Source organism: Periplaneta americana, chromosome 3 (genome assembly GCF_040183065.1).
Source record: "Periplaneta americana isolate PAMFEO1 chromosome 3, P.americana_PAMFEO1_priV1, whole genome shotgun sequence".
NCBI classification, from domain to species: Eukaryota; Metazoa; Arthropoda; class Insecta; order Blattodea; family Blattidae; genus Periplaneta; species Periplaneta americana.
In genome coordinates, this window is record NC_091119.1 from 79684831 (window position 1) to 79699087 (window position 14257).

Below are 14257 nucleotides of genomic sequence, written 5' to 3' on the forward strand. Positions count from 1 at the left end.
TAATCTTCTTCCTCCTACTATCGAGTGTTCCCATGTTCTGAAAACAGTTCTCCACCAAATCCTCCAAGTAATATGAACGTTTATTATCTACAGCTGCTTCATGTAGTGGTGGCCCTCACATTTCTATGTATGGTTCCACCACAACACTAATTACATTTACATTAGTTATGTTTTAATACTTCCACTTGTAATTGTCATACTAGACTTATATCCTCTTCCCTTATAGTTCCCTCCTTTTACCACTATTCCAGTCTAGGATTCTTCTTCATTTTTAATTTCCTGCTTCCCTTTACTTTAGTTAATTCTGATACTTTTCCCAACCTTGATTTCTTCTCTTCCACTTCCCCTTTTCACTTACATATTTATCCCCTCGCTGTCACTCATTGACTCTTCCCTCATACTTTCATTCGTATCTCCACCCCCCCTCCTGTGAACACATTCGTCACTTTCTTCTCTTTGCTTATTCTATCACTTTTGTCACTCATGACTTATTTGCACTCACTTTTTTTCACTATTTTTCATCACTAGTATTCTGGTCTCAATATTCTCACCCACCTTCATTCCCTGTCAAAAGCACTTCGTATTCTGCTCTCAATATCCCTAATATTAACTTCAGTTCCTTCCCTACTTCTCCCAACTCCAATTCTTCTCTTCCTCTTTCCTTTTTCTCATGTATTATCCCCTCACTTTCTCTCACACTTTCATTTGTATCTTTTCCTGCCCTTGTGCCCGCATTCCATACGTTCTAATTTTTTCCATCTTCCTGTTTTCTTCTTACCCCTCTCTGAATGTCTACGCTCTGCCTCCCCTGCATGCTTAATATTTCTTCTGATTTCTCGATTTCTGTCTCACTTCTTTTCTTATGTTCTGAGTCCAGCAGTTGCTTTGTTCCATTGTTTATTCGTATAATGTCTTGTAATCTTTCCCAGTCGCCGAACCATGTTCCTGACCTAGGTAATTTTATATACTTCAGTAATCTTGCATCATCACTATTTGCTATCTGACTTCCATCTTGTTCTCGCCCTTGTTTTGTTTCCATCAGCTGTCTTGTTCCTGTAGACTGTCTCACTTTCCACCATTGATCTTCACTCTTCCTTGCCTTACTGCTCTTGTGCTTTAACATCATCTGGATTTTTTTATTTCCCCTTTGCACATTAGTCCCCTCTGTGTTATTCTTTTCACCTTGTCTGTTATTCTCTGCCGTTCTCTTTCCGCTTTTTGCTGTATCGTGTTTATTCCAGTTTGTTGGCCTTTCTTTATCCCCTCAATCCCAAAATCTAGGTGCATTTTGTTCTTCGTACAGAACTCTTAGATCATAAATTTTTCTTGTTTAATTTTAATTTATCATGATATTTACTTTACTTTACTTATTGCTTTTAAGGAACCCGGAGGTTCATTACTGCCCTTACATAAGCCCATCATCGGTCTCTATCCTGAGCAAGATTAATTCAGTCTCTACAATCATATCCCTCCTCCCTCAAATCCATTTTAATATTATCCTCCCATCTACGTGTCGGCCTCCCCAAAGGTCTTTTTTCCTCTGCCCTCCCAACTAACATTCTATATGCATTTCTGGATTCGCCCATACGTGTTACATGCCCTGCCCATCTCATATGTCTGGATTTAATGTTCCTAATTATGTCAGGTGAAGAATACAATGCGTGCAGTTCTGCATTGTGTAACTTTCTCCATTCTCCTGTAACTTCATTCCTCTTAGCCCCAAATATTTTCCTAAGCACTTTATCACCCTTAACCTTTGTTCCTCAAAGTGAGAGTCCAAGTTTCACAACCATACAGGACATTTATCATGATATAGCTATACATAATTTCCCTTATTCTTTGCTGCTTTCATAAACGGGAATAGTAGCTTCTTTTTCTTATGTCATATGACATGTCCCATTTTACTCTCATCTTGGTTTCTTTTCCAATTTTCTTAAATTATTCAGGGTTATTTGTCTAATTCTCATATTCCTAAATCTCAATAATATTGGGTTATCGAAACTTTTTCTAGCCTATATGTTTGTTCGATATGATCTTCCTCACTTCTATATTAAAAATCCTGTGACACACTTTATACTCTGTTTCAAAAGTTCCTAATTCGTAGTCTCATCCCTTTTCTTCAACTCCGAAGATTATCAGATTCCTTTCTTTGTAATTGCTTTCATAGTTGATTCTCTTCTTCATTTGTTTATTCTCACTTATCAGTATCTCAGTCTTCTCTTGTTGTTTTCCACACTTCTCAAATTTTCTGTTATATGGTTAATCTCTGTTCATTTAGATTTTCTATTTCTCTGAAGTTCCTTGATCCTCTTGGTTTTTTTACTGTTGCATTACTATCTTGTACACTCCTTTCCGTTTTCAACTTTTGGTGCTGTATCTTCTTTTTAAACATTCTTCATAGGACATTACCCTCCATACTTGAATTGCCAGAGCTCACTTACTCACGTCTGTATACTCCAACATACTGCTGTAGACTCGCAAAATAAAATTTATGTAAGATATTCTTGCTTCAATGCATTTATCCCCAGAAGTCATGTTTCCACTTCGAAACATTCTACAATTTAAATTTTATGAACTGTTTTATATCGTTAAGATCAACATTACGTAACAAATTAACTGTAGTGCCCTTAAATGATTGGTTGAAAGACCAGTGACATTGGCAGACTTATGCAGTAAGTAGAATGTCTGTTTTTCGTCTGTGTAATAATTCAGCTTGTGTAAGGTTAGCAAGGGAAAAGGGTGATGAGAAATTACAGCTTCAGATATATATTGTGAGGATGAAACCAGTCATTCTCTTCAACCACAGTGAGTTAAAGATTAATTGCAGAGATATGTGGTAAGAAACGTACTAACTTTAAATTTCTAGTTCTCACCTAATGTGTTGTAAGCACAATCTGGTTGTTCCTTATACTACAGTTTAATTTCATTGACCTTATGGTGTAATTTAATTTCATTGAAATAGAACACAATTTGATTCCATTTTGTATGTGCTTGCATACATACTTTAGACTCTTTCACGTCCCGCCTCCTCCCCATCTTCACCACTTGAAGAAAGTGGTAACTGAACCCTGCTCGTAAATCGTGGTTGCTCTCGTAATCTTCGCAAAACTGTTCCTTTTGTGTTCAGAAGCATTCAGAATTTGTTCAAGCAAAATCTTTCATGTTTGCATTTTTAGTACCACTTAAAGTATTTCATCCATCCCAAAATGTAAAAATTTAATGGAGTTAGATTTGAAGGCATAAGTAGCCGGTTTTGTAAATGATTGCAATTGATCCCTTGCCAAGGAAAGTATTCCTTCATATCAAAGGAAAGTAAGAAAGAGTGACATCATGGTAAAGTTATATATATATGTCGTGTTGCAAAGATACATCTTTCAGCAATACAGCATGCTTTTTGCAAAAATTATGAAAAAAAAAAAAATGTACGTTAGGATGGTCCATAAAGGTAAACAAGATAACTGATGCATTGCATGTGTTGTTAATGTTGTCTCAGATCGATTATCATTTACTCAAAAAATAATGTAGGCTTAAAAATGACTGTTGTTATTCAGTCACTAAAAAAATTCTAATAATAGAGCAGTTGGAGCAAATGTTAATGGGTACAGCATTATCTTTGTTTAGTTTCCTTTTTACTCTTGACTGAGAAATTGTAGAATTCCTAGATTTGTCAAATACTAACGAGGATTATGCTAAGCCATGTTTAATATTCTCTTTGTCAGTTATGTTGTATTGGAATGCTCATTTAGATGGTATGGAAGTGTTGACAAGTGAAATACTGTAGTTTCTTGGGAAGTTCTGAAATCTCCACTAAAAGCTTATAAATTTGTAATTGTGCAGCTTGGGAAACATGACTTATTTAGCAGTAATGAAATTTTCGTCATACACAATAACTCCATAGTCATAGTCATGAATTGTGGAAACATTGTAACAATTTGGCATTGTGGAATGCCACTTTATATAAATTTATTGCAAATATACAATAAAGACTCTCTGCAATCGCAGACTGCCAACAGTGGACAGAGCAGATGCAAAAGCATAATTAATTTTTTTAAACAATGTTATAGAAGTTGAAAATATTACAGCGTTCATGTAGATGTATTGGAAAAATTATTATATTTTCGTTGAACATGATAAAGATGGTGATGGAGCAGGGTAATGGATCCATAGAGAGCAGCAGATAGGATCTCCTTTATCTTCACTTTCTAAAGACTGAACCTGATCCAAGTGGTAATGAAGTGGTTGGGGATAGTTTTGCAGGCATCGACCATTAGACTAGTTACTTCTGTATCCTCCAAGGCTTATTTGTACTTGAAATATGGAATTGTTGGCATATATATTTTCTTCTCTTTGTGCACTTCCTCTGGTTAATCTTTATATTTCTCGAACTGAATGGTGAGATCGAATATATAACCCACTCTGCTATTGGGATGGATTACAAGCATATCAATCTTTCTTGTACTTCCATTAGTAGCGAGACAATGCACTTCTTCGTAAACCTGATGATTGACAGATAGATCTGAGTTCCTCAGCTATCATAAAATGGATCTGTGGTGGTGAGGATTACGAAGTAGTTTCCCATTAGTACAGGAACCCAAGACAGTGCAATAGTTTCATTCTCCCTGCAGCATCACTGATAAAGGTATTGTCCTGGGTTCTGCCTTGTAATGAATGTATAGCAGACACTTGAGCATTCAGCTTCAGAACTTATTGCCATTCACTGAATGTTAAGCCGTCATAATGACATATCCAAGAATTTGCTGGAATATATTCGTATAATTCTATTACTGCTCATTGTGAACATGAGCACACTATTTGATAATATTGCACTAGTGCAGACATGGAACAAGTCTGGTCCACTGTTATAAATTGCTTGACTATTAAAAATGAGTTACATGTTCATATAAAAGTTTTTGTTCAGGATGTGCTGGTGTGAATCATTCTGTATATTTCGTCTTAATATGTATGAATGTAAGCTAAAGTAGTAGCACTCGTTAAAATTGAGAGTAACTAGAACTGGATATATATCTTCACGATTCTTTGTTCCATTTTACAGCATCAAATTTTATTGAAATGAAGTGTAGGATATTTCAAAAGTCAGTTCAAACATTAAACTGCTATAAATATTATAATATTTGAGATAGGGAAAAAACAAAAACATCACAGTGTTGGGCAAACAATGCGGTTTAAAAACATTGGGAAGATGTCTGTTATTATCTTGTTCAATGTACAGCATTCTGTCTGCAACACCATGAACAGCATTTTGCAAGTAATGTCTTGGAATATTGGCAATTTCTTGAGAGATGGCATCTTTCAGTTGCAGTAGGGTTGTTGGATGTGTCAGGAAAACGCGTTCTTTAAGGTAACCACAAACCAAAAGTCAGTCAGATTGAAATCTGAAGATAGCGGAGGTCACATTGTTGGAAAGTGCCTACTGATGATTTTGGTCGGAAAACGAACCTCAATTACTCGTGTTAACTCCACCATTCATTTTTTATTAGTAGGTTATTTTATGACGCTTTACATCTTAGGTTATTTAGCATCTGAATGAGATGAAGATGATAATGCTTGTGAAATGAGTCCGGGTCCAGCACCGAAAGTTACCCAGCATTTGCTCATATTGAGTTGAGGGAAAACCTTCTGAAAAACCTTAACAAAGTAACTTGCCCCAACCGGGAATCAAACCTGGGCCACCTGGTTTCCCGACCAGACGTGCTAACCGTTACTCCATGGTTGTGGACAATTATGAAATAAGACAGACTGTTACAGTAAACAGGGAGTGCTACTACAGCATGTTACAGAACTTCGTCTTCCCTAGTCTGAGGAATCATGATATGGAAAACATAATCTTCATGCAAGATGGCACTCCACCCCATATCTTTATCCCTGCAAAACAATTAACTATGCAGATGTTTGACGATCGTGTTATCATTAGGCACTTTCCAACAATATGGCCTCCGCGATCCCCAGATTTCAATCCGGCCGACTTTTGGTTGTGGGATTACCTTAAAGAACGAGTTTTCCTGACACATCCAACAACCCTACTGCAACTGAAAGATGCCATCTCGCAAGAAATTGACAATATTCCAAGACATTATTTGCAAAATGCTGTGCATGGTGTCGCAGACAGAATGCTGTATGTTGAACAAGAGAAAGGCAGACATCTTCCCAATGTTTTGTAAACCCATTGTTTGCCCAACATTGTGATGTTTTTTTTTCTTATCTCAAATATTATAATATTTATAGCGGTTTAATGTTTGAACTGACTTTTGAAATACCCTGTATAGTCATTCTTGAGCTGTTTTCCTCATGTGGACAGATTGTGTGGAATGTAGGCCTATCAGTGTGTAATACTCTGAATATTTCATAACAACGAGAAAAGGTTATCTGATATGAATATTTGTAAAGAGGTAAATAAGATGTTAACATCAGTGTTGAGGATTGTGTATTCAGTTCTAAAACAAATGAGATTTAGAACCAGTTTCTTATTCTTAACATATACATAGGCCTAATGTTTCCTTTCTGCAGAGAAACTGGATCTAGAGGTGAACAATTTATATTAATTTTGAAGTCGAATAAAATGTTTATTTAATTTCTTACATGTACTACAACAGGTAAAACGTGATTATCATTAATTAATTAATATAATTTTTATTTACTGAATATTCTTTGTATGTTGTTACATTCTTTCTAATTCGGTGATATATTGAAGTTGTTCTTGCATTTTTAAGAATAGATTTTTTAGAATATAGAACAGTAGCTTGAATTCGGTGTATTTATCCAAATATACTGACTTGATTATTGTATCTGTAATATTATTTTTTATTAGGCCATGAAAGACATATAGATGAGTTGACCGCTATCTGATTTTCATAGTGATTTATTCGATGACTTTACTTATTCATGTGAATTGTGTATTATGTTTTTAAGAATATTTTGGACTTTTAAGTGGAAATATTAGTGTAACTTTTCATTTTATATTTTACCCAGTGATTATGAATAACTATTGATGATTACTATTCTGAGCCAACAGATGTATTTTGTTTTGGTAACAAACACAATTTCATCATTATTATTATTGAGATATATTGATTTTTTGTTTACATTTATATTGATATTGCTTTAACGTGGAATTTACAAAAAAAAAAAAAAAAAAAAAAAAAAAAAAAAAAGATGGACAGAAACGGAAGACTGTCTGTAGTTTTATATCTGCAATCAGAGTACAAAAGCAGTTTATTGAGCATTTCAGGATGATGTTGCTTTCTGTTCGGTCAGTAGTTCTTCAGTTCAAGACTATTTTTCTAATATTTTTCGTTAGAAAATGACTTTGTCAGACCTTATTATCCACAGAAGCTTATTGAAGTCTATTCTGTAAAACTCGAGGAAACATTTAATACTACAATCAATCAAACTGAAATTATTGAGGCTACTAGGAAAATAGTGGGTCCCTATCACCACGGCATGATGCATCCTCAGGTTTCGGATAGAGGAGACAGCCTCCAGATATGGAGGGTAGCTGCAAATATATTGAATAAGCAGTCGTGGACAGCCGATAAGGAGTGGTCCTCCAGCTTGAGGGTTGGGCGAAGGGCTAACAATCCATCACCGTAAAAACAGCATGTTACAAAACCAAACAAGCTTTGGAATGGTGTTAGTTGGGAGGCCAGAGGGAAAAAGACCTTTGGGGAGGCTGAAACATAGATGGGCATATAATATTAAAATGGATTTGAGGGAAGTGGGATATGATGCTAGGGATTGGATTAATCTTGCTCAGGATAGGGACCGATGGTGGGCTTATGTGAGGGCAACAATGAACCTCCGGGTTCCTTAAAAACCATAAGTAAATAAGTACTAGGAAAATTGCAGTTTATACTGCAAATAGACTGGATCATAGCCTCAGACACAATATCAATAACTGCAATAAAAATGGTTGTTTCTGGGAGAGTACCCCAATCTTTACGAAAGCACAATTCTGATTCGTAAGGGTGGTGATAAAAATGTACTAACTGGTACCCAATAACAATTTGTTCGGTTATCCAAAGAATAATTGAGTGAGCACTTAATAAATGTGTTCATAACTACATTTCATTCATTGAGCACCATGCTATTAAATAAATAAAGGAACAACGTTATAGATATCATAGAAAGAAAAATTATCTTATATTAGTAACTTACATGGTTCTGACATATTAATGAGATGCCTCAAGTTGTTTTCTGCATGCCAGGTCCTCGATTTTTGGCCGAATTTTCGTGAATGCGAGTATCAGAGTTGATACGGATTCAAGTGATTTCTGTGTTTTTTTTTTTTTTTTTTTTTTTAATTGACGTCAATGCAGAGAAACACTGCTTACACAGATAAGTAGAGAGGAATGACAGAAGGTGTGAAATGGCAGTGTCACTAAGTTCTATATACTCTTTGCGAGCATAACACCAAAAGTCATAAATTGACAAGTTTTCGAATTTATTTTCAGTGAACTATGAACAGATATTTTTAAAAGATTTATTTATTTATATATAATTTCTGGAAATTTTAAAGGAAGTTCAGGGGAATTGATGGTTGTGGTGAAAAACAGATGAACAATACTATCTTCATTTTATCCACTATATTCAAACAGAGTTCGAAAAACCGCAGTATTCCCTTTATTAACGCAGTCACTCCCTTTCACTTTCTCATGGGTTTCAAAAATATTTTTGTCGAAACTTGGAGTTGACGATTGAGATAATTAGATTTTTTTTTTCAATATATCCGTCAAATAAGCTAACTGACAAATTCGCCCTTCATTTTCAAAATACTAAAAATGAAGTGGAACTTCAAGAAAGCTAACTGGAAGAAATATGAAATGGAAACAAACAAATGGTTCAAAAACATCAACTTACAGCGAAACACAAACAAAACAGTAAATCAGTTAAGTGATGCAATTATAAGGTGACCAGATTTTCAAGTCCCAAAATCGAGACACCTTGCAAAGTGTGATAGTAAAATAATTGTGAACTTTTTGTATACAGTTATGTAGAAATATAAATACTCAATAAATAAAAAAACAGAATCGTGATAAAAACAACACATAACACATGGATAAAATAACATAAAACACAAAATGACATATTATACATATTAAAATCGACTGCTTGTGTTGAATAGATTGTTTCAGGAGGAAATTAGTTGATCTGCTGTGTGCTTGAGATTTTTTTTATTATGAATTCCGTCTGGTCTAGTTGCTTTCTTGTCTTTCACGTTGATGATGGCTGCACTTACTTCCGATATGTTTATATCAGCTCTTTGTTGTATGACTCAGTCTCTTTGATTTTGCATGCAGTGGTTAGGTTACCTCTGTTGAGGAAAGGGAGAGTGTTTTTTCCCAAGATTCCATTGGGATCTCTGTGGCAGTATCTTCCAAGGGCAAGAAAGGGCTCTGTTAGTGCCTCTTGGGCTTGGGCTTTTCTTTGTTCTTCTATGAAATTAGTATCCTTTGTCTTTAGCAGTTATTGATATGGCTTCCTTCTCTCTGCAAAGAGATTTAGGTTTGCCCTGGAGATGTTTGTCTGTGCACTGTACAAGAGTTTGATTGCTTCTATCTCTGTTTGAAGCACTCAGCATCAAACCAAGGTTTGGTTGTTCCTTTGTCTCCAGGGAACGAATTATGATTGTATATAGTTTTCTGTTCTTTCAGAGTGGTATCTAGTTGGATCTTTTTAAGGAGGGCTTAAGCTTCGTCACTTCCTTGTTATCTTGTTTCCAGTTGTATTCCCGCCAGTTTTCTTTGAGACTGTAGGAAACTTTACTGCTTTTTTGTTGGCTTCTCCTTTAATTAGTGTACCGTAATTTTTAATTCTACCAGTAGATGTTTTCCTAGAATGGCAGCTGGTGAGGAAGAGAGAACTTGTTGTATGAGTCATATGAAAGTGCAATTTTGTAGCATCGGATTATGAAAGTGTAATTTTGTAGTATCAGGTTACTGTACCACATGAAATGAAAACGTTAGTCACTTAGCTAATCACATGGCTCATAACATCTCTCTCAGTCCAATCTCTGCATATTAGAATACTGGCCAATCCTTCTCATTGAATTGAATATGAGTGGTAGCCAATTTTGAAGTGAATGAGATATAATAGCAACCCAGCAATGGCAACTAACTGACTATATTGCCAACTTTAGAGTACATATCCCTTAAAAACGTTACCATGAATGTAGAAAAATCTAAATTGGGACAAATCTTAACATCTCGGCAAAATCCAGGTCAAATTGGCATCCCGAAATACCTTCAGAAAAATTCGGGACGGAGAGTCTAAATTCTGGACTATCCCAGGAAAAGCAGGATGAGTGGTCACCTTAGCAATTATCGAAGCTGCAAAATTTTGTGTCCTAAGAGGGAAAACATGCAAACTCTTTAATGTGCATGACAGATGTGTCACCAAGATTTGATGTAGTACATACAGTAGCGTGCAAATTAATCCGAACAACGTAATTACTTATGCAAAAACACTCAAATGGGATAAAAAAAGAATCTAAGACATACCTCAGTAATCTATGTGGCCTCCCTTGTTCCTGATAACAGCTCTGAGACGATTTGGCATGGATTCCACTAATTTCCCACAAATATTCTTCATTTCTTCATCGCGAAACCATACACCAATGAGGGCAGAAATCATCTTCTCCTTTGTAGAACAATCCATTTTTTGCATTCTTCTTTTGCAAATTGACCACAAGTTCTCAATGGGGTTGATGTCGGGTGAGTTGCCTGGCCAGGGGAGTACCTGAATATTCTTCTTGTTGAAGAATTCTGTAGTTTTTCGAGACGTATGGCATGGTGCCAGGTCTTGTTGGAACACACCTCTGCCATCCGGAAATGATTTTTGCAGCTGGGGTACGATTCTGGTTTCCAATAAGTGAATATATTTGTCAGAATTCATCATTCCCTTGATAGGTATTAATGCTCCAGGCCCTTCATGTGTAAAACAACCCCAAAACATTACTTTAGGGGGGTATTTGGGTGCTTGTTGGAGATGAGCTGCTGTTACTTTTTCGGATCCTTTCCATACGTAAGAAACACGGTGGACGTGGACCTCGAAATGAGACTCATCGGAAAAAAGTACATTCTTCCAGTCATTCACTGTCCAGTGTTGATGTAATTTTGCCCACATTAAGCATTTTTTGCACATAACAGGGGTTAGCAATTGCTTCTTAATAGGCTTATGAGCCCTTCGTCCAGCTTCCAAAAGCCTACGCCGCACTTTTGTGATGTGAATATTCGCCCCAGTGGTAGCCATTAACTCGCGGGTTAAGTCGACAGCAGTTAGTCTAGGATTTAATTTACTTTTCCTGACAATTAAACGATCATCTGCAGTTGAAGTCTTCCTTTTCCAGCCGCAGTTTCCTTTTTTCTGGGGTGTGATGGATCCAGTCTCCCTGTAACGTTTTATGATCGAATTAACAGTAGCCAAACCGATGTGACATTCTGCAGCAATTTGCCTCTGTGTCGTAGAAGAATGCTCTGCTAATGTTATAATTTTAGACCGTTTTCGTGGAGTTGTATCCATTTGTGAAGACGACAGAATGTACACAGGATTGCAGTATTAAGTCTTCAACACAACTGAAATGTTTATAAGTACAAAACGACAGGCTAAATGTCACATATATTCAACAATGGAATTACACGTACTACAGATGTCAATTAAAGCGGTATGAGCAGCTGTGAGGCCAACAATGACAGAAAATGTAAAAATATGTCGTGTTCGGATTAATTTGCACACCACTGTATATTTTGGTATACTAACAGATCAGTACACTGCTGACTGCATAGTAATCAGCTTTAACAGAATCTTAGTAGAACTTTCATGTTAATCACATACTTGACACCCAAAAGCACGTAATAAAACTGACCATCTTGTTACAGAAGAATTTGTCTACCATTTTAATGTCCCAAAAACTTCTTTCTGCAGCAAATGTAACATGGAACCAGAAATTATTGAATATATCTCTTTTGAATGTTAAAAAATAGTGAGCATGACTGCTTTCTTCCTTCAAGAGGCAACCAAAAATGAAGAAATTAATAGTATATGTATAATTTTTGGTTCTGTCTTGCACTCAGTCAATAGAAGTTGGTAATTTAAAATTAATTGCCAACCATCCATATAGATCACTTGTTTGTAGATGATCTCAAACTGTATAGCATCTCAAAAGAGGAAATGGGTAATCAGTAATAATAATTGCAAAAGAATGAACATGTAATGGGTGAACTAACAAACAAATGGATTTCAGAGTATGTGAAATAAGAATATTAAGAGATGGATGGATGGATATGGGGGAGGCTGACAGAGTTCAGGAAAGAATTTGAGAGTTTTTTAAGAATAGGAGAGGAAAGATACCAAAACCAATTTATATTTAGGTATCACCCCGAAGATATAAGACAGGCAGAAGTCGTTAAGTGCCAAACTGCCTCATGAATCATCCATAGGATTCATCAGTGATTACTGATTACATATTGCTTCAAAGTCTGCACATTATGTATTTATATGTGTAGCTAATTCATTCCATTCAATACAGATTTGTTGTTGATGTTATTAGCTCAAACATTTTAAGAAATAGTCTTAATCAGAATGCATTTTAGTTCATGAAGTAACTGATTTTAAAACGAGCTGAATGAAGTAACAGTGCATTGTTAATTGACGAATTGTGTATAATATATTTGGATAAATACTGTTTCTGAAGTGATGTTAACTGCCTGAATCAATCCCGTACTGTAGTGTGTGTTAACTTAGTGCTGTTTGTTCCTTAACCATAATTATAGTGGCTTTGACTATCGTCCATTTGTCATTAACTGGTGCATGAGTCTGAAGGTGATAGATGGCTTTGTGGTGGATGCTATTGAGAGGTGAGTGATGATTTTTCTTGGGAGCTAGGAAATATATAAATATGTAATAGAGCTATGTGATCTTGTGTTTTAAAAGTGCAAAATAATTTGTGAATTTGTTTGCTGCCTGCTTGCATTAATAATTTTCTTAGTACAGTAACATACTTTATGTGCATTCTTGTTATGTTCATTACAAATCTTAATCTGATAATTACCTATTCGTATGGTATATGGTAAGGCTGCATAAAGTCTATTCAGATGTTTTGGTGGAAATGCACGTTACCGGTATTATTGATTTTTACTATTTTTTGTCCTCTCCATCTGTATACAGCAATTTCTCCTACATTATTATTTGGGGTTTTATCAAGAAATCATTTTATTTGTGAACGATGCATATAAAAAATTATTATTTTTAAATTAATATACAGCAGAGTCCCGATTATCCGGACTATATGGGCTGAGGCCAATCCGAATAATATGAAGGGTGAGAGTGCTATGTGGTTTTTGATGCTGAAATCTTAAAGGGACAAAGGTCGGACCCAGTAATGTAGATAGACGTTACTCAGATGTACAGATGTGGAATTAAAATTTGGAGCGAATCTTAATGGAGTCCACCTGTATGTAGGCAATAATTTCGCATGACTGTCCACAAGTAGCATATATACATGGGGTCTTGTTTACTGCACATGCTGAGTGTGTTGTAAGCGAAACTTATACATAAGGAAGCTCCAAATTTTATTTCTGTATCTGTACATAATAAACGAGTTTTTATTCATAATACAGTAGAATATGTAATTGACTTTAAAAACTTTGTTATTGTTCAGTACTGTATATATGTACACGACTATAATTAAAAAAAAAAAGTGATTCGGATAACATGGAAGGCCAAGGTTTGCCATAAAGGTGAAGAGAGAATTGAGGACTTCAACCATCCAACGCAACATATTGTAATTATGACTTCATTTTTTTAGTATGATCATAAAAATACACAGAAACTTTACAATGTGCAACAAATAAAATATTAATACTACACAATTATACAATTGAATTTATGATTCAGTTTGTTACTTTATTCTTAATCTTAAATCAGTCATATTTTTCTGAAGATGAAATCTTCTTCAGCAACACATTGTTTTGCGTCGGATATTCATGAAATTGCAAGCATGACAGGTCTTTAAAATTATATTGAACCATCAGAATTGCTCTAATGGATTTAATTTTTAGCCTATTCCTGTCAACTGTCCATTGCGCATTCATGATAGAAAAGATTCTTTCCACACATGCATTATGGGCAGATACACAGAAATAGAACTGGGCAGTCTTCAATAATTTTGAATATTGCTCACTATTTTTACATGAACTGAAAAATTCCACGCATTTATCACTAGCTAGTTTTTGCATGAAATTAC

General features: G+C 35.4%; 1 protein-coding gene across 6 annotated transcripts in view; it reads left to right on the forward strand.

Annotated features, from left to right (window-relative positions):
• Nucleotides 1-14257, forward strand: part of Cep97 (centrosomal protein 97kDa) — a 170753-nt gene that overhangs the window by 38014 nt on the left and 118482 nt on the right. For 4 of the 6 annotated variants that reach the window (XM_069820845.1, XM_069820846.1, XM_069820850.1 and 1 more), the window contains exon 6: nucleotides 12786-12869. The exons of the other annotated variants lie outside the window; for them this stretch is intronic. In XM_069820845.1, the coding sequence (XP_069676946.1) occupies nucleotides 12786-12869 (84 nt within the window). The remainder of the gene's footprint in view (nucleotides 1-12785; nucleotides 12870-14257) is intronic. 6 annotated transcript variants of the gene reach the window in all.